A 19,599-nucleotide genomic window follows, 5' to 3' on the forward strand; every position below is an offset into this window, starting at 1 on the left:
TGGTGCTTCGTGCCCTGGATGTGCATCCCACAAATCTCCATCAACTGCAAGATGCTATCCTATCAATATGGGCCAACATTTCTAAAGAATGCTTTCAGCACCTTGTTGAATCAATGCCACGTAGAATTAAGTTAGTTCTGAAGGCGAAAGGGGGTCAAACACAGTATTAGTATGGTGTTCCTAATAATCCTTTAGGTGAGCGTACACATAGTTATCACAACATGTTAATAATGTAAATGTTAAACAATAATGAGCTTTTCTTGGATAGTATATGCCCCTTATGCCATCTTAGATTCTTTTTTTATTCTTGAAACAAGCAAAACAATTGTTGATGAATAGAATATGTTTCACATTCCACCCTGTTAGGTTTATAGACCTAACAGGGTGGAATCTAACAGGGTGGAAAATTATGAGCTAAGTTAGCCATAGCTCTTTGAGTGATCAACATTTAGCTAGCTAACCTTCTACAGATGAACAGAACTTTTATAACTATGTCGGATTTGTTTTTAAATTTTTTTGATAGGACAAACATTCTTCATAGCATAGCCTAACAGGGTGGAACTTTAAGGGTGGGACAAGCAGGATAACATTTCAAAAACTAAAAACTAAGTTAGGAGTGAGAGTTGAAGCTTACCTCAGTTTGTACAGTTGAATTCCAGCAGGTAAAAGAAATTGAGTCACTTCTTGAAAATGGGCTCAATGAAATTGCAGTCGGATTTGGAAGGCAAAAAAGTACATACTAACAGGGTGGAAGATGACTTCTGGGACACAGTAATTGAAGCAAATTTTAAGAAAAATACCTATATTTCCACATGCCATATGTATGATTAGAGGCAATTTAGCCTAGTCTATAACATAATTAAAAAAAAAAAAAATTCATTTCATGGTTTATATTTCTTGCAGAAGTTGATTACTGTGCACTGAGGACATGATATAATTGAATGCATACATCAATTAAAATTGTCTAAAATACAAAATAGTATTTTTAATGTCTATTATCTCTGTTTAAATGGTAAAGAATACTTAAATCTACAATTTAAGCCATTTATTATAAATATGTGACTCATTTTAGAGAAAATATGAGTAAATAAATCATTGGGACAGGAAAGTCCCCGCACACCAGGATTGACCCATGTATCTATTTTATATTTATATAGACGCGCTGCCGCGGAATAACACTGATAAGTCATCTGCCGGAATAACACTGATAAGTCATCTGCCGAAGTTACGTTAGCTAATCTAACGTTACTGGCTTGATCAGTCACACATGAAAGTAATCAGACTAACATATGGTGCGATATTTCAAAATATATACTGTAATTGAGTGTGTATATACCATAAACAGTGACGTGTCGAGGTGTCTCTCTCTCCTACTGTTTGAAAAACGCGGACCTGTGATTCCGCTTTGCGAATCGCAAATCAAGCAGTGATTGACAGCGCTGTGATCCAATGGCGTTGGGCATTGTCAGGTTGACAGTAAATCTAGCACAATGATGTTGGGGGGGGGGCAATCATAATCCAGGGGGGGCCAGTGCCACCCCGTGCCCCCCTTCTAGACATGCCCCTGCCTTAGTCAGCCTAGAAGAAACCACAGAGATGTTTCAGGGTCCAGAATGAAGCCACTGAGACCGGTAGGTGAGAGCTGAGAAAGGGAAAAACCGATCTCAAGCTCATCTGTCAATTTGATTTTTGACACCCATGATCTGAGCAGGTGCGTTTGCCTGACCTCCCTCCTCGAAGAGAGCCAGGTGGGAACGGAGCGTTCTGAATAGCAGATGCTTGCAAGCTCGAGATCTGACTGTGCTCCTCTCCCAAGCAGACCACATACAGGTCGTGTGTGTCACCTCCTATAATGTAGTATGGGCCAGGAGACACATTTTAAACTGCTGCTTATTAGTTGCCATAATGATAATATAATGGGTCAAACAACACCAAATAAGACTCACATGACACAGAGCACTTACTGAAAATACATAAGCTGACGATGTTTGGTCCAAGTGTCCTTTATAGCTTCGGGGTGCTCCATCATCTGTCACTGGACTATGTTTTGCCAATGAGTTTGGAATGATTTCACACCTTCTTCATATAACATCATAATATAAAAGTTAACAGGTAAAACTAAAATGATCAAAGAACTCGACAGAGTCGATGGCCCAAGGCTTATGATGAAAAAGAAAGAGTTTATTAAGAGTCTGTGGCAGTCCATATAACTGTATGATATTGTGGAAATAAAAATAGTGTAATTTTGACACACTAATAGGCTTTATGCACAGCTTCACTACTTCCTGAACTTCAGCCAGTCCTTTGTTTCCTGTCTGTCATTATTGGACAAACTGATTAGTCCAGGTGTGCCTGATTATTGTTACTGAGGCCAGGCACACCTGAATTAATCAGTTTGTCCAATAATGACAGACAGGAAACAAAGGGCTGGCTGAAGTTCAGGAAGTAGTGAAGCTGTGCATAAAGCCAATTGGAGAGTCTTAAAGGGATATTTACCCCAAAACTGAAAATTCTGTCATCATTTACTCATCAACCTCATATCGTTCATCCTCATGCCAAAACTGACTTAAAAAAAAAGTTACTTCTTGGGCTCTTAATTTCAACCCCTCTTAGGGACAGATTTACTAAATGGGGCAAATTAGCGTGAGAGCACAATTCCACAAATGCGCCGATGGGAGTGGCGAGTTTTGCTTGTGATCTACTGCTGACACGCAAATTAAAGAACACAGATGCAGTCAAATCATTTACATAATGAACAACACAATCTACCAAGTGCAGCCCAAATTAGCATTGGGACCACGGATAACACAGGTGAAAATGCGAACTGTGAAATCCCAGCTAAAAAAGCCACAGTACGTTGAAAAGAGCCAGAGGACAAACAATTAAGGGTTGCAAGAAGTCTTGATGCAACTGGTATTGCGTGACTCCTTGTAGTTGAGGGTTCCATGTCATTTTTTATTTCCTGCAGCAAATTATAAATACCATGGCTTGGCAAACAACATGTTTGGATAACGTCTTCCTCTGGCATATTTTCTCCCTTCTACCACGCACTCTCTGTTCTCTGCGGTGTCTCCTTCTAGCAGCAACAATTGCAGCCATGTCGAAAGATGGGTTAAGACATGCTTTTTTGGAGCGTTAAATAATGGCGCAAACATTAGTACATTTTGTTGCATGTCTTCTCACCTCCCATTAATATTTGCATCTGAAAGGGAAACTCCTACAAATGCATATGTAATAAAGTCAGCTGCAAAAACAACTCAGTCCAGGCTAATTTTGCCCTGAGTGTCTTTAGTAAATCCAGACAGTAGTTTTTAACGCCAAAAGAAGGTTTGCGCTGGCACAGGCTGTTAGTAGATCTGGTCCTTAGTGTCACAGTTATCTGGACTTATTCATCTAGCTTCCCTTTCATGGACTTTCAGTTTGTTTTCATTCATCACATGTGTTCCTTTTTTTGATTTTCCCGCCACTCATCATTTGTCATGGATCTCATCAGATCATCACATGTATTCATCAGCTCCTCATTATCAATGTGTATTGAAGTTCCTCTCCTTCACTCTGTAATTGTCGGTTGTTGTTTGTGTTACATAGTGATGGGATGGTTGAGACCGGGGCTCTGATGCTCCGATGCAGTTTTCAAAGCACTTTTGTATAATACACTGTACCGATGCTTGTATCGAAATGACAATACCACGTGATTGATGACGTTTGAAGCTTCGAACGTCATGCAGTATTGGAAGGTCGGGACACGGGGGCAGCTGGTTTGAAATATATTGGTGCTTCACGACCCCACCTTATCAAAGGGAAATGATTATGGAGGAGGCATTATTTAAACGATTTAACACTACACTTCCCTATAAAATAATTTATATTTTTTTTAAAACAGAACACTCTGTTCTGACAAAATATTTCTTCAATTACAATTACTATAATTATGATAACATGTATAATTTGTATTATTGATCAATATGTGAATTCGTTGACCAGGCTATGACACGAGTTGTGATGTTTTAGTCTAAATTTGGTATATGTTATAATTATGATTAACCAGAGCATGTTTTTTTCTTGTGTGGCAGTAGTGGATTTCAATAGAATGGCCTAGAAACAAAAAAATCATGGCAAGTTGAAACCACCACCCAGTGGTTTCAGTTTCCACCAGTCTGCTGACTAGATTATCTACCAATTTGAATTTTGTCATAAACATATTTTACCATACTCCTCCTGCAACTGTAATAAGATATTCTGCAAAATTATATAATATAATCATGAACCCATTATCATCAAGACTTATTTCTAAAAGCTTTTTGATACATTAAACAACTCTGTTACTAACGTAACCTCGGTTCCCTGAGAGGAGGGAACGAGTATTGCGTAAGTAGCTTACGCTATGGGGAAAACTCCTTTTCTCGAGAATATTGAAGTCTTTATGTAAAACGCATTGCAGCTGCACAGCTGACAGCAATGAACGAAGGAAGCTCGGTCATTGGCTGTGCTGCGGCAACTTGCTCGAACCAATGACAGGGCGACTCTGAATGCGCGACCAATGAGCGCGCTTCGCGCCCGCGCGCGTCAGAGCCCGCCAAGATGGGCGTGGCCAAGAGCTATTTATTGGGCGCCCCGTCATGAGAGTTCTTTAGGTTAAAACGACTGAAGCGAACTAACCAAGCACAAGCACGGCAGCTTACGCAATACTCGTTCCCTCCTCTCAGGGAACCGAGGTTACGTTAGTAACCGAGTCGTTCCCTTTCGAGAGGTCTCTCCTATTGCGTAAGTAGCTTACGCTATGGGAACAACATGCAAAACGTCGTGCGTGCTGAACTTCGCCTTATGATAGCCAAAGGCTGGTGCCTGAGCTGAAAAGCAAAGTTATCATCCAAGTAGCTGGCAGAGGCGAGCTTTATATGTGGGAAAAATACAGAGCGGCTAGAAGGCGCTCAGTGTGACACAAGCACATACATAATCTAGATACGAACTCGTAGTTCAACTAGTATCATGCTGATAGTACATTGGAATGCAATGTCGGGACCTGTAGGTTGTAGAACCTGATAAATGTGGACGGTGAGGCCCAGCCTGCCGCCGCACAAATATCCTCGATCGGTATCCCGCTCGACCATGCCCAGGAAGAAGCCACACTCCTGGTGGAGTGTGCTTTGACTCCCCAGGGGCATTGAAGTCCCTTAGCTTCATAAGCCAGCGCATTAGCCTCAACTATCCAGTGAGAGATTCTCTGCTTTGAAACGGCGGAACCTTTCGTACGGCCGCCAAAGCATACAAACAGTTGTTCTGTCTGTCTGAATAGGGCAGAACGCTCCAAATACACTCTGAGAGCCCTAACGGGGCAGAGTAGATTAGCGTCGTGTTCGTCTGCTGGAGACGATAGCGCAGTTAGGGAGATAACCTGTGCTCTGAAGGGAGTGGTGAGCACTTTAGGAATATACCCATGTTTCGGTCTAAGGACGACCCTGCAGTCGTTAGGTCCGAATTCTAGGCAGGCAGCGCTTGTCGAAAGCGCGTGCAGGTCGCCCACTCTCTTGACCGAGGCGAGTGCCAGCAAGAGCGCAGTCTTGAGCGAGATCTGTTTAAGGTGCACGGTTCGGAGTGGTTCGAACGGGGGCCCTTTAAGAGCGTCTAGGACAGTAGCTAGGTCCCAGATCGGCACTGAGGGGGGGCGTGAAGGGTTCATCCTCCTAGCGCCCCTTAGGAAACGAATAATTAGGTCGTTTCTTCCCAATGGACGATCCATTACAGGGTTGTGTGACGCTGTGATGGCCGCCACATATACTTTGAGCGTGGAGGGGGTGCGGCCCGCCTCCAGAAGCCCTTGTAGAAAAGAGAGTACGTTCGTAATCTCGCATGTCTCAGGGTTCAGGCCCTTGGCATTACACCAGTCACTGAACACTTTCCATTTCTGGGCATATAAGCGTCTCGTGGAGGGCGCCCGCGCCTCAGCGATGGTTTTTAGCGCTCCGCTCGTGAGGTTCCTGGGAACCCGTTGAGGGACCATGCATGAAGGGCCCACAGATCGGGGCGGGGATGAAATATCATCCCGCTGGCCTGACTGAGGAGGTGGCAGCATCGCGATCGGGGGAAAGGCATATAAGGGGCGGCTTGGCCAGCTCTGGGCGAGCGCGTCCGTGCTCTTCGTGAAGAAAAGAGAGCAGTGCGCGTTCTCCTTGGAGGCGAAGAGGTCGATCTCCGCTTTGCTAAAGGTTTTCCATAACCATTGAATCGTCAGCGGGTTGAGAGCCCATTCTCCTGGGAGAATCTTGTCTCTGGATAGCATGTCTGCCCCCTGGTTCAGGGCGCCTGGCACATGCGCTGCTCTCAGCGAGCGCAAGTTGTGCTGGGACCATAAAATGAGTCTCCTGGCCATTGAATGCATGGAGCTCGACCTGAGTCCACCCTGGCGATTTATGTACGACACTACCGTCATGTTGTCCGTTGGGACCAGGACGTGTTCGTTTTTTAGATGTGGAAGCAGGGCTCTGAGAGCCAAAGCGACCGCTTTCGTGAGTAGGGACGCGGCTCTTGAGCCAGCGTTGGAGAGGGCGCATATGCAACAATCCTAGCTGGAGTACGGCCGATGCTGAGGCCATGAGACCGAGCATCCTCTGAAACCGCTTGACGGGGGCGCGCGCGCCCGCCCTGAATGATGTTGCAAGGCGCCGGATGGTGAGCGCGCGCTCTGATGAGAGACGCGCTGTCATTTGCATCGAGTCTAGAACTATTCCCAGGAAAGAAATCCTCTGGCTGGGAGATAGTATGCTTTTTGCAAAATTGATTCTTAGACCCAGGCATTCTAAATGGCTGATAATCCAAGATCTGTGTGTTATTAACTGACTCTCTGATTGTGCTAGGATCAGCCAATCGTCGAGATAATTCAGTATTCGCACTCCCCTTCGTCTCAAGGGGGAAAGTGCTGCGTCCATACATTTCGTGAATGTACGGGGAGCCAGGGACAGGCCGAACGGAAGTACTGTGTACTGGTAAGACTGTCCCTCGAAAGCAAATCTCAGAAACGGCCTGTGATGAGGCGCTATTGGAATGTGAAAGTAAGCATCTTTCAGATCCACTGAGAGAAACCAATCTCCTGGGCGTACTTGCGCGAGGATATGCTTGGTTGTTAACATTCTGAACGAGCGAATCATTAGTGCTTTGTTCAGTTGTCTGAGATCTAGGATGGGGCGGAGACCACCATCCTTTTTCGGGACGAGAAAATAGCGGCTGTAAAAACCTGCCTCGCTCATAGAGGGGGGAACAGTTTCCACAGCGCCCTTTTCTATTAGTTTGCGCACCTCGGTGCGTAGAACCTGTGAACACTCCTTTCTCACTTTCGTCTCGACCACAGTCGTAAAACGTGGTGGTCTGCGAGCGAACTGGAGCGAGTATCCGTGCTTTACTATATTCAATACCCATTTCGGCATATCTGGAATGTTTTCCCATGCCGCTGCGTGTACAGATATGGGCTGAATACAGGCTAGGGGCGGGCCGCTGTGACGTAGGGACCCGGCCAGCGAATCGCCTGAGCTCGTAGCTCTCAGAGGCGCGGGCGCGCTCTGAGCAGCTGAGTGAATGGGCGCGTGTGTGCTTACAACAGCGCGCGCTATGTCTGTAAAACTCGCAGCCTGAGCTGGGGTTGTGTTTGACACTGTAAGGACAGTGTTTATAAGTGGGGGTGCATAAACAGTGGTAGGCACACGCGTCACTTTTATAATGTTTCCCGCTTTTACTGGGGATGAATTCATAACTGTGTGAACAGTGCTTGTGTGTAGTGGTGCGTACATGACCGTAGGCACGTGATCTACATTCATGGGGCGGGCAGCCTGAGCTGGGAATGAATTTGGCACTGTTTTGACAGTATCTGGGAATGCACACTTTGTGGACATGTGAACCCTTAGTGACACAGGCAGAAAAATACTCTTTTTGTGTTTTCTGTGCGTCGCCGTAAAAACGGCGTTTGTTTGCAGGTGAGCGAGCTCTGTGACTGGCCCATTGACTGCTGTATGGACATTTCCAGCCGCCTGTAAGGGGACTGGGTAATGTTTGAGCTTTTGCAGAGAGAGTTGTCCGGCTTTTGCGAGACACGCACTCTCTCTTCTCATTCCTGTGGCTAGGACGGCTTTCGAGGCTCAGGGTTCAGCACAATCTTGGGCCGAGGACCCCGTCGCTCAGGAGGCGGCTTGCGGTTGTGGGAGCGCGAGCGGCGTCGAGCGTCAGCATGAGGCGCGGGCTGAGAGGCGGTGGGAGCTGTTCTAGCCCGCTGCGGCTGTGGCGGTCTCTGTCTGCTCTGCGATGAGCTGGAGCGCTTGGGTAGGAAATGGCGCATAGCTTGTGAAGCGTTCTGGGCCTCAGTGAAGCGTTCGGCGAAACCTTTAACCGCCGGTCCAAACAGCCCGCTGGTGGAGATAGGCGCGTCGAGAAACGGCGCCTTATCCGTGTCCTTCATCTCCGTCAGAGTCAGCCACAGATGGCGCTCGACAACAGTCAAATTAGCCATGGCGCGGCCAATAGACTGGGCGGTGGCCTTCGTGGCTCGCAGAGCTATATCAGTTGCGCTGCGTAGGTCCTTAAAGGCTTCGGGTTCGGGGCCAGACTCGTCCATAGAGCGGAGAAGCTTAGCTTGGAACACTTGAAGTACCGCCATTGAGTGAAGCGCTGATGCAGCTTGGCCGGCGGCGGCGTAGGCGCGACCGGCGAGAGCAGAAGTAGTGCGGCAGGGCTTCGAGGGGTGGGAAGCTTTGGCTTTCCATCCGGTGGTGGAGGGCGGGCAGAGATGATTGGCCACGGCCTCCTCGAGGGGCGGCGTTCCCCCGCCCCTGCAGAAACCACTCATCCAGTCGACTTCGGGTTGGTTCTTCGGGAGAAGACCAATCGAGCCCGAGGTCCTCTACGGCCTTCGAGAGGATGCGGATAATCTCCGTATCCATGGTGAAGCCCCCGCTCGTGCTAGCTAGCGTCGACTGGGCGGGGTCGAGAGTGGAGCCCGGCCAGTCGTCTGATGCAGCGTCGATGGACAAGCTTTCATCCATTCCCCCATCGTCCTCGGACGCGCCGAAAGTCACAAGGCCCACCGCTCTGCTAGAGGGGTGTGGGTCCGGCTGGGTGAACTGAAGACCCCGGTGGGGAAGGTAAGAGCGGCGAAGCACGCGGAGACTGGCTCGGCGTGACGTCACTGAGCACCGGTTCAGGAAGCCTCTGTGAGCGGCGCTTTTTCTTTTGAAAAAACGCCTCAGAAAATTGCTCTTTTACAAGTGTCGCGGGGCGAACAGATGTAAAGATACTTGCGTGTGTGGCACGCCGGATGGCTCAGTAGGATGGCGTTCGAAGGCGGCTGAAGGTGCCGACGTCCTCGTATCAATCCCCTGGTATGCTTTTCGACGGCGGCGAAGGCTTCTATAATCCGGAGGATCCAGCGAAGAAGGTGTTCGCTGAAGGAGATTAAATCTAATGAACTCTCATGACGGGGTGCCCAATAAATAGCTCTTGGCCACGCCCATCTTGGCGGGCGCGAAGCGCGCTCATTGGTCGCGCATTCAGAGTCGCCCCGTCATTGGTTCGAGCAAGTTGCCGCAGCACAACCAATGACCGAGCTTCCTTCGTTCATTGCTGTCAGCTGTGCAGCTGCAATGCGTTTTACATAAAGACTTCAATATTCTCGAGAAAAGGAGTTTTCCCCATAGCGTAAGCAACTTACGCAATAGGAGAGACCTCTCGAAAGGGAACCACACCATGCCCTGTAAGAAGTTTGGGGACAGAAATAACAAAATTGTTAAATATGCCTAATGTCTGGCTATAATGTTAATGCATTCAGTAATAGCTTCAGATAGTTAAATTGATACAAATCGCAGCCACTTACCTCTATAACTGAGCTTGACCATTCTGTAATTCAGGGTGCTCTCTCATTAATGGTTTGTGTTATTGGTGCTTGTCCCCCTCTTGCAATACCTTGCCCTGCCTCTCCTACTTATGTCAGGCTAATAGCTGACTTCCATCTTTGTGTCTGTGTATGTGTGGCTTTATTGTTTTGCAGTGTGACAAATCCACGGCCCTCCACTTTGCCTGCACTCAGGGTGCTCTGGATGCCATCAAAATCATGCTTTCCTCTTACAACAGAGTGGAAGACATCATCAACCTCAGGGATGGAGCCAATCAGACCCCCTTACATAGGTCAGTGTGATGCCTTACTGCTCTCCAGTAGTCATTATTAAGTGAACTAGCCTTCTGGTTTATATCAGAGCTGATCTCAGTTTATGTTAAAGGGACAGTTCCCCCAAAAGTTAATATTCATCAATTACTCAATTACTTATGTCAATCCAAATCCATAAGGCTTTTGTTCATCGTTGAAACACAAATTAAGTTTATTTTTTATTTTTTATGAAACGGACTGATTTATGTCCCTATTGAAAGTCCATTCACTTTTTGAGTTTTTTTTTCCATTGGACTTTATAGTAAAACCATTTAAATATTAATGTTAAATTATTATTTAAAATTTACATTAAAATGTATTTGTAAACAATATCTAAAGTAAAAACCTGAAAGTAAAAACTTGAAACAATTAAACTGTGCTTAATGTCATTTTGTGAGTATTTTTATATTGCCTACTTCTAATACGTTTGGTTATATGTATTCTTGTCTGTACAACTTGTTTGTCTCGATAAAAATGCACTTTTTGTGCTTTTAAAGCACTTTTGCTATGACAAAACAAATGTATTTATAATGATGATGCCATTAGTGTGCTTTTCCAATTGCAATTTGCAGCTGGGTTTGTTGGATTTATTCCCAATGCTTTAATGATTAACAATGACTTTCTTTACCTAATAGAGCCACGTTGTTTGATCATGTCGAGTTGGCTGAATATCTTATTTCAAAGGTAAATGTTTGAAGGGCTGCTTTGTGAGAATGTGAGTGGCTGAAACATCCAAACTCACACCTTTATTTTGCTAAACGTGGACTTTGTGAACCAGCAAACTGAGTTGCTTGGATTGATCTTTTGATAGGACTAATTTTAACCACCCAATATCTCATTATCTTATTGTGTGTTCTGTTCTTTGATAACGCTGGCAATTCACTGTTATTTGGATCTCATTTGTCTTGGAAAGGGAGCAGATATTGACTGTATTGATTGCAAGGGACTGTCTCCACTGCTGATGGCCTCCAACTGCAGTGCTTGGAAAACTGTTGCATTTTTACTGTCAATTGGTAATTCATTTTCATGAATTTTCAACACATTTTATCTCCAACATCATTTGCATGCACTTTTCTGCATATTTAACATTATGTCCTATTGAAAATAGGTGCCAATTTCAAAGTCAAAGACAAATCAGGTCGCAACTTCCTCCACCTTGTCATTCTTCAACCGAAAGGGCTGAAAAATCTTCCTGAGACAATCTTACAGGTGTGAAAATCTTCCTAAACATCAAGTTCAGTTTGTCAAATGCAGAACACTTTCATTTTGAAAGAAAGCCTGAAGAGTCACTTGGCCCTGTGTTATGGATTATTACATAATGCATTGTTTTGAACATGCGTATGCTCTGTATATAGTTATACGAACCCATTGCCTCCTCCAGAGTAATGCTGTGAAGGAGATGTTGTCTGATGAGGATGTTGAAGGCTGCACTCCTCTGCACTACGCCTGTAAACTTGGCATTCACGATTCGGTCAAAAATATGCTGGGTCTCAATATCTTCTTGGGTCAAAAGTCAAGGGAGAAGAAATCAGCGCTTCACTTCGCTGCAGAGTGAGAACATTTGTAATGCAGTCAGAGCTATATCAAAGCCATATCTTTGTGCTTATTTTCTTATAAGTAGTAAGTTTTGACCTGCAATAACATATCGTTCCTGATTTGAGAATTTTGCTGGAATTTGTACAAATGAATGCAGTATAACTCCAAACTTTCTCATTTCACATTCTTTTTTTTTTCTCCAATATCCGTCAGATATGGGCGTTTAAACACATGCCACAGGCTGCTGGAGAACCTCACGGACTCCAAAATGCTGAATGATTGGGACGAAAAGGGTCTGACATCCCTTCATCTTGCTTCAAGGGCAGGACACACACAAGTAGTGGAGCTGCTGCTCCGGAGGGGAGCGCTGTTTCAAAGGTACACCATACTTTTTTGGGGGGGAAAGCATTTTTCAAAGTCATCACAAGCAGTACTTCATCACTCTAATAACTACCAGGCAGTGTTATTTTAATCATTGAGATACTACACTCTAAAAAGTGGTAACCTGGAATTGTTACCTTGAAAAGCTGATTTTTAATCGATGTATTTTGTTGGTATAAATTAATATTGGTTGATTCAGCAACATTAAATTAAATGTAAAAAAAAAATTCAGACTGGGATAAAACAAGTTAATTTAAATGTTATCATTTTTAGGTTACCAATTTTTATATATATATATATATATATATATATATATATATATATATATATATATATATATATATATATATATATATAATTTTTTATTAGATAACGTTTATTATATTAAGTAATGGAAATGTTTTATGGTTTAGATATTGATAGTAACCCTGCTACCAGGTCACGATTGGGGGAAAATATCAAAAACTAAAATTAATTTTTTTTTGTTAGGGTAGCGCCAGCATCACAAAATGCTTGGTTAGGTTGTGAGTTCATTCAACTGGACATTCTCTCATAAGGTCTGTTGTAATCTCTAGTGATTACAAAGGCTGGTCCTGTTTACACCATGCTGCGGCTGAGGGATACACACAGACAATGAAAATCCTCCTCGCAGCCAATGTCAAACTACTGGACGGAACAAATGAAGATGGGGTAAGCAGCGTAACAATCCCTATCACCCGTGGAACACAGTCAGTTTGAAGAATACAATTACCAAACCATAGGAAACTGAGCTTTGAAGATCCAAAGAACAAAGCATAATACTCTCTTTAAATTTTACATTTGTCATAAAAAAATAAAACGTGTGTGTGATTGGGTTAGAAAGATTTTAAAGAAGAAATTGTATATCTTTATTCAGATAACATGAATTAATAAAACATTTACAATTTTACAATGTTGATTTTTTTTATTCATCAAATAATTTTTCTTTTTAATTATAATAATATTAAGTAAGCAGCAAAACTGCTTTCAACATTGATAAGAAATGTTTCTTGAGCAGCAAATCAGCATATCAGAATGATATCTGAATGATCATGTGACACTGAAGACTGGAGTAATGATGCTGGAAATTCAGCATTGCCATCCCAAGAATAAATTATATTTTATAATATATTAAATTAGAAAACTTTTTTTTACATTGTAATAATATTTCAAAATATTACTGTTCTTCTGTATGTTGTCAAAAAAGTTTATACTTGTTGAGCATTTTCAAAAAGTATTTAATTTTTTATACTTTTACTATACTGTATTTATCGATGAAAGCAATTGTCATTTATGATAAGTTTGAACAACACTGCTTTTTAACCAAACATGTTTGCTTTAATAGAACACAGCCCTCCACATTGCTGCACAAGCGGGACATGTAGGTGCTGTTTTGCTGTTATTGGAAAGAGGAGCTGAAATTACTCTCAACAATGCTGACAACTCTTTTTTGCATGAAGCTGTGCGAAATGAGAAAAAAGATGTAGTGAATGCCACCATCGAAAGTGAGAGGTAAGGAGACATCCACGTTCAAGATGGTTAAGTTAATAGCCTGGCATTGCTTTGACACTCCACAGCTAATACCTAGGGTAAAAAAGAATAAAAAAAGGATTGGAGGATAGTATTCATTTTAATATAAAAAGCAACTTGGATTGCAGATTAATATTAATATATGAATTAATATTGTAACATTGTTGTAGTGTTCATTTTTTTCTGATTGTTCCCTTTCAGTCAGTCACGTTCTATGTACGTAAGAACTGAACGACAAATTGAGGATCGCTTTGAGAGACCAATCAACTTTGAGTGTAAACTAAACGATCCAATGCACATTGGCACGCAATAATTGCATCAGCTGCTCTGCCTCGCAGTGTGAGCATATAATGAGCAGCAGGTGTGTCGCATCTTTGCTTTTCTCTTCGGGGCAGAGCGGTTCTACTTTTCCTGCTCTGATATTTTTTGAGAGCGTTTAACTTCAAAAAGAAAACAAGTCTGCTTCTTCAGGAGGACGCCTCTGCAAGCTTGTGTTGGTGTTACAGCACGGTGTTGCAGTGGAACATGTTGATCGCTGCATCGGAGGGTGAGCTAATGTCCTCCGGGGATGAAGATTAGGCTGTGCTGCCTCCTTCGGGTCTGGCACCGTTGCCCGAGTCTGACCCAGAGCTGACAGCAGTGCCTTCCCGGGCCACTGTGAGCGTCGAACTCTATAGTGGAACCCAACACCGTGTCCCGAACCCTCACGGCTTGACGATTGGTATCTCGGGGCGGCCCTTTCTGGTTCTCAGCGCCGTGCCCCAGTCCCTTCCTTTCTGAAGGTAACCAGATCAGGGACGGCACCTTTTTCTGCCCAAAACTAGCCTGCTGCCCTTTCCACCCTCACTACCCTCGATGGCGGAGCGGCTAAGGGGTACGTGGAGCTCCCCCAATGGAGCGGTCTGTGGCGATGCAATTTTGTCCCAAGACCACTATCTCCTGGTGGGGTAATCCGCATCTCCCCTCCCAGGCATGTAAGTTCTCGTCCTCTCTGGCGGGCAAGGCCTACACAGCTTGCGGATAAGCCACTTTCGCCCAGCATACCATGGCGTTCCTGCACGTCTACCAGGCCAAAGCGCTCAAGGAATCTTTAGCTAAACCTGGCAGATATGCTTGAGTCCAACAAAGTTCGGTTCCTCAACTCCCCTGTCTGCAAGGCCGGCCTCTTTGGCAATGCTGTTGAAAACTTCGCTGCAGTTTTTAGCAGTACAGAAGCAGACGGAGGCGATCACACCTATCCTGCACCGACGACCAGCTGCTGCCGCCACCCAGTCATCTGCTGCTGCTCCTACGCCTGCTCATCACCGATGGCGCCCCCCTGCGACCGTCTCTGTCCATGCTCAACCTAAGCAGCAGCCTCCACTTAGGCAGAAGGAGGCAGGAGAAGCAAGTGGGCCTGAGATGGGCAACACGGAGATCGAAGGATCTGCTCTTCGGGAGATGGTGACCACGGAGGAGGGACGGGTGGAAAATCCTTTGTCATTTTATTTCTGATCCGCCCGGAGTCCAGTGGAATCCACATTTACAAAAACAAAACAGTTTCCTCTATCTCTGGATCACAAGAGGGCATGGATGGTAGTGTGCGATGCTATAAAAATAGCTTGCCACTCCCTTCTCCCTCTTCTATTGCCAGCAGGCAACAGTGTGCGGCTCAAGGACGCCTCCAGGCCTTCTCATGTACCCTCAGCCCCACCCTGGAACCAGTTAAGTGTTGCACAGCACACTCAGGCTCCACAAGATATCCCCAATTCGTTGGTCAGTTCCTACGTACGTAAAACGTGACCGACTGAAAGGGAACGTCTTGGTTACGCATGTAGCCCTTGTTCCCTGAAGGAGGGAATGGAGACGTATTTCCATTCGCCACAGTTACTGTACCTCCGCTGTACGGCAGTTACTGAACTTGGCTCCTCAGCGGAAAAAAAAAGATGTGACGCACCTGCTGCTCATTACATGCTCGCGCTGCAAGGCAGAGCAGTTAATGCAATTATTGCATGCCAATGTGCATTGGCTCGTTCAGTTTACACCCAAAGTAGATTGGTCTCTCAAAGTGATCCCCAATTTGTAGGTCAATTCCGTCATACTTAACCGCTCCCTCCTGCAGGGAACGAGGGTTACATACGTAACCGAGACATTATCTGCTTTTCTTAAATTAAGCTCTAGGCCAGGGATGTCCAAACTCAGTCCTGGAGGGCCACTGTCCTGCAGAGTTTAGCTCCAACCCCAATTAAACACACCTGGACCACCAGCTAATCAAGGTCTTATAGGCTAGAAACTTCCAGGCAGGTGTGTTGAGTCTGGCCAGAGCTAAACTCTGCAGGACAGGGGCAATCCAGGACTGAGTTTGGACACCCCTGCTCTAGGCTAATTAAAATAATTTAATCTCAAATCAGTATTTCAATCAAACTATCCATGTATTTATTTGGTAATTAACCATTATGTAAAAAAGGGCACTTTTTTCTAAAATGAGACAAGAATAAAAACTTTCCTTTCCAGTTTCCTGTTCCCTTTTAATAAAAAAATATCTCAAAAACAATTTCAGTGTAGGATTTTTAATGGAACAATATTAGAGAATGGGTTGAGATTTTTTAAAACCTATATTATCTTTCTCCTCTTAGTTTGCCAACAGTTGACAAAGAAATATTAATTCACTGTAGGTGTGCTGAGGCATTAAAGTCATTTAAAGCTAAATCCCGCTGTGTCGTGATGGACATCATAGAATTCCTCCCGGAGTCTTTCAAGGTCTGTCTATTAACGTCACACCTAATGAAAATCTCATCTGAGATATTGTTGATAAGTTCTTTGACATAAAACCCCTCTCTCTTCTGAACAGCACCTTCTGGACCGATGTATTATTGAGTCTGATCATGACGCCAACAGTCCAGATTATCATGTAAGCTTTCCACAAATGTGCAAAAAGTTGCATTAGAACTATTAATAGTTCATTAATGCTATAAAAAGATCATTAATATAAAGTACAATTATTTAATGGTATTGGCAGATCAGGTACGATTTTCACTGGCTTCAAGCTCCTATACAGTTGAAGAAGTATGCTAAAGCAGACAAAACAATGAATTTCCAACCATTGGCAGCTATGAATGTAAGTCTACATTCTTATTAAATACAAACTTCTAATTCATTTTGCATCTTAAAATGGTTTGAGAATAAATCATAACTCTTGTACCTCACTAGGCAATGGTGCGGTACAACCGTCTGGAGCTCCTCACTCACCCCGTTAGCCGAAAATACCTGGAAATGAAGTGGTATGTTAAAGATGTACTGTAATTCTCTCAGAAAGTCCCTACAGTTCTGGTTGTAATATTTTAATTTACTATATTCTATATTCACCCCCCCCTATTTGGATGGTAATTGTTACTCATGGGGACGTAAGATAATTTTAACATTTACAGGGGCTAGTCAGTGATTCTACTGCTGTTTGAATCCAGAATGCCAGTGCCATTTTCTACGACCACCCACGTAAAATGATCTTCTTTTTACAACACCAGGGTCATGTGCTAATGTCATTGCCATCTGAAGTTTACAAGAAGAGGTCAATTCAAAAGTCGTGTAAATTGTTTTTGAGCACTGCCTAGCACTATATAGTAACTGTTGCAATTTGCGGTAATGTGCATGGATTTTAAATATGGACAATTTGTTTTCTGTGAAATGCTGAAAACAAGAATAATGATAAATAATTAGAAATCTTCAAAGATACCATTTATTTATGTGACATAACACCCAAAATTTACCAGCCCCCTCCGCACCCCTATCCCCCTCATTATAAAGAGCCAAAGGACAAGACCAGAGATTGGCTGGCAGAAGGGAACACCAAGGTAGACAAGAAGGAGAGGGGACCAGGGTGGAGATGGGATAAGCTATAGAATGATCCAGAGCAGAGTCAGGATGAATGCTCATGGCATAACTGATGGAGGAATGAGCCAAGATGGAGCCTGGGGCCTGACCGACTGACGTGACGTAGTGATGGGAGAAAACCAAGGAGGAACAAAAAAGACGAAGACCTAAGGTGACATTGGAGGCCTGGAGGGCAAAGGTGGAGCCGCAGGTGTACTCGACTTAGGTGAAGGCATGGGCTTGCCAGACCAGAGCAGAGTCAGTGTGACTCAGGATGATGGTGGAACTGGAGGGAGGCCAGAGGGATGGAGGGCCGAGGTGCAGAAGGAGATCCATAAGTCCGAAGCAAAGCCAGATCAAAAATTGTAAAAGGAGGGAGCCCAGTGGAGCCTGAGGGATGACAGACCATGGTGGAGCTGAGAGAGCAGTGATGAGGTAGACTACAGGGTTTGGAGGCCCAAGGTTGAGCTATGAGATCCGAATGACTGAATGGAGACAGCGGAAGCGAGGCAATTGGATAGCTTTGTCAGAGGAGGAGGGAGAGGTAGGCTGGGCGGGACCATCCACAAAGAAAGACACTTGGAGCTGGACGATGAAGGAAACTTTATTCTGGACAATGAAGGAGAATTGATGGCGGACGATGAAGGAAACCTGAAGCTGGGCTGAACCAGCACCAATAAAGAAGACTTGGGGCTGGGCGGAACCAGTGGCCACAAAGGCAACTTGGGTCTAGCAGAGACGAATATAACTGGGGAGTGGGCTGAACCACCAGAGCCAATCGCGACAAAGTAGAATTGATGCTGAACGACGAAGAATACTAGGGGCTGGACAATGAAGGAGGCCTACTTCTGGACAATGAAGGAGACTTGGTGCTGGACGATGAAGGATACTTGGTGGTGGACAATGAAGGAGACTTGGTTCTGGGTGGAACCAGAGGCAATGAAGAAGACTTGGGGCTGGGCAGAACCAGAGGCAATGAAGAAGACTTGGGGCTGGGCAGAACCAGAGGCAATGAAGACGACTTGGGGCTGGGTAGAACCAGAGGCAATGAAGAAGACTTGGGGCTGGGCAGAACCAGTGGTGACAAAGACGACTTGGAACTGGGCTGGATCAGTAATGAAGAAGATGACTTGGTGCTGGAGTGAACCAGCGATGAGGAAGACGACTTGGAACTAGACAGGATCAACAACATTTCATCATCCAGCTAATCAAACAATAATTATTCAGCAGGTACCCAGCTCATAGCATGCACCTCAGCAACGGGAGTGTGTATGGGGCTCCAATCCATGCCAACGTACTCCACTAAAATACTTTTAGTGACGGGCACGTTTGCCGGTTTACGCACCTGGCCAGACTCGTTTCTGTGCTAGGGCTCCTGGACAAAATTGGTCACTGACAAACACTCTGACTTTCACTTCGTGGTGGGCTTGGGCTCTGAGTCTGCGGTGGGCTCTGGTTTATTATCCATAACAGACATGATTGAAGGTTAGCTGGGCTCTGGGTCTGGAATGGGGCTAGTGTTGTCTTAATCAGCGAGGCAGACAGTTCATGGCGATTCACATTTAACCAGCACCCACACCACATACTGTGCAAGGCTACCTCGAGGACCTTCCACGGGCAAGCATGTCCACGGTCACTCGTTGAGGCCCCTGTTGTAGAAAATGCACAGTGAGTGGTCGGGATAGTGGGTCAGGCACGCCAGATCTGAGAAATCCCTTGTGTGATCCTACAGTTGGTAGTCAACCAAAATTCTTAGTTCAAACAGAAAAATGTAAGTGGAGCTGTCAACTAATATATATATATATATATATATATATATATATATATATACACACACACACACTCACCTAATGGATTATTAGAAACTCCTGTTCAATTTCTCATTAATGCAATTATCTAATCAACCAATCACATGGCAGTTGCTTCAATGCATTTAGGGGTGTGGTCCTGGTCAAGACAATCTCCTGAACTCCAAACTGAATGTCAGAATGGGAAAGAAAGGTGATTTAAGCAATTTTGAGCGTGGCATGGTTGTTGGTGCCAGACGGGCCAGTCTGAGTATTTCACAATCTGCTCAGTTACTGGGATTTTCACTCACAACC

The 19,599-nt window shown here is 44.6% G+C and overlaps 1 protein-coding gene across 4 annotated transcripts in view; it reads left to right on the forward strand.

Moving 5' to 3' along the window:
- The window catches only part of trpa1b (transient receptor potential cation channel, subfamily A, member 1b), a 143,564-nt gene that overhangs the window by 108,497 nt on the left and 15,468 nt on the right, over nt 1-19,599 (forward strand). For all 4 annotated transcript variants that reach the window (XM_077244416.1, XM_077244415.1, XM_077244413.1 and 1 more), the window contains exons 8-19: nt 10,028-10,164; nt 10,819-10,867; nt 11,097-11,196; nt 11,292-11,392; nt 11,565-11,734; nt 11,933-12,097; nt 12,676-12,790; nt 13,464-13,630; nt 16,303-16,387; nt 16,479-16,538; nt 16,647-16,745; nt 16,838-16,908. In XM_077244416.1, the coding sequence (XP_077100531.1) occupies nt 10,028-10,164; nt 10,819-10,867; nt 11,097-11,196; nt 11,292-11,392; nt 11,565-11,734; nt 11,933-12,097; nt 12,676-12,790; nt 13,464-13,630; nt 16,303-16,387; nt 16,479-16,538; nt 16,647-16,745; nt 16,838-16,908 (1,319 nt within the window). The remainder of the gene's footprint in view (nt 1-10,027; nt 10,165-10,818; nt 10,868-11,096; nt 11,197-11,291; nt 11,393-11,564; nt 11,735-11,932; nt 12,098-12,675; nt 12,791-13,463; nt 13,631-16,302; nt 16,388-16,478; nt 16,539-16,646; nt 16,746-16,837; nt 16,909-19,599) is intronic.

The sequence above is a fragment of the Siphateles boraxobius genome, unplaced genomic scaffold (genome assembly GCF_051911475.1).
Source record: "Siphateles boraxobius isolate OS27281-9 unplaced genomic scaffold, OSU_SipBor_1 26, whole genome shotgun sequence".
In the NCBI taxonomy this organism is placed as follows: domain Eukaryota; kingdom Metazoa; phylum Chordata; class Actinopteri; order Cypriniformes; family Leuciscidae; genus Siphateles; species Siphateles boraxobius.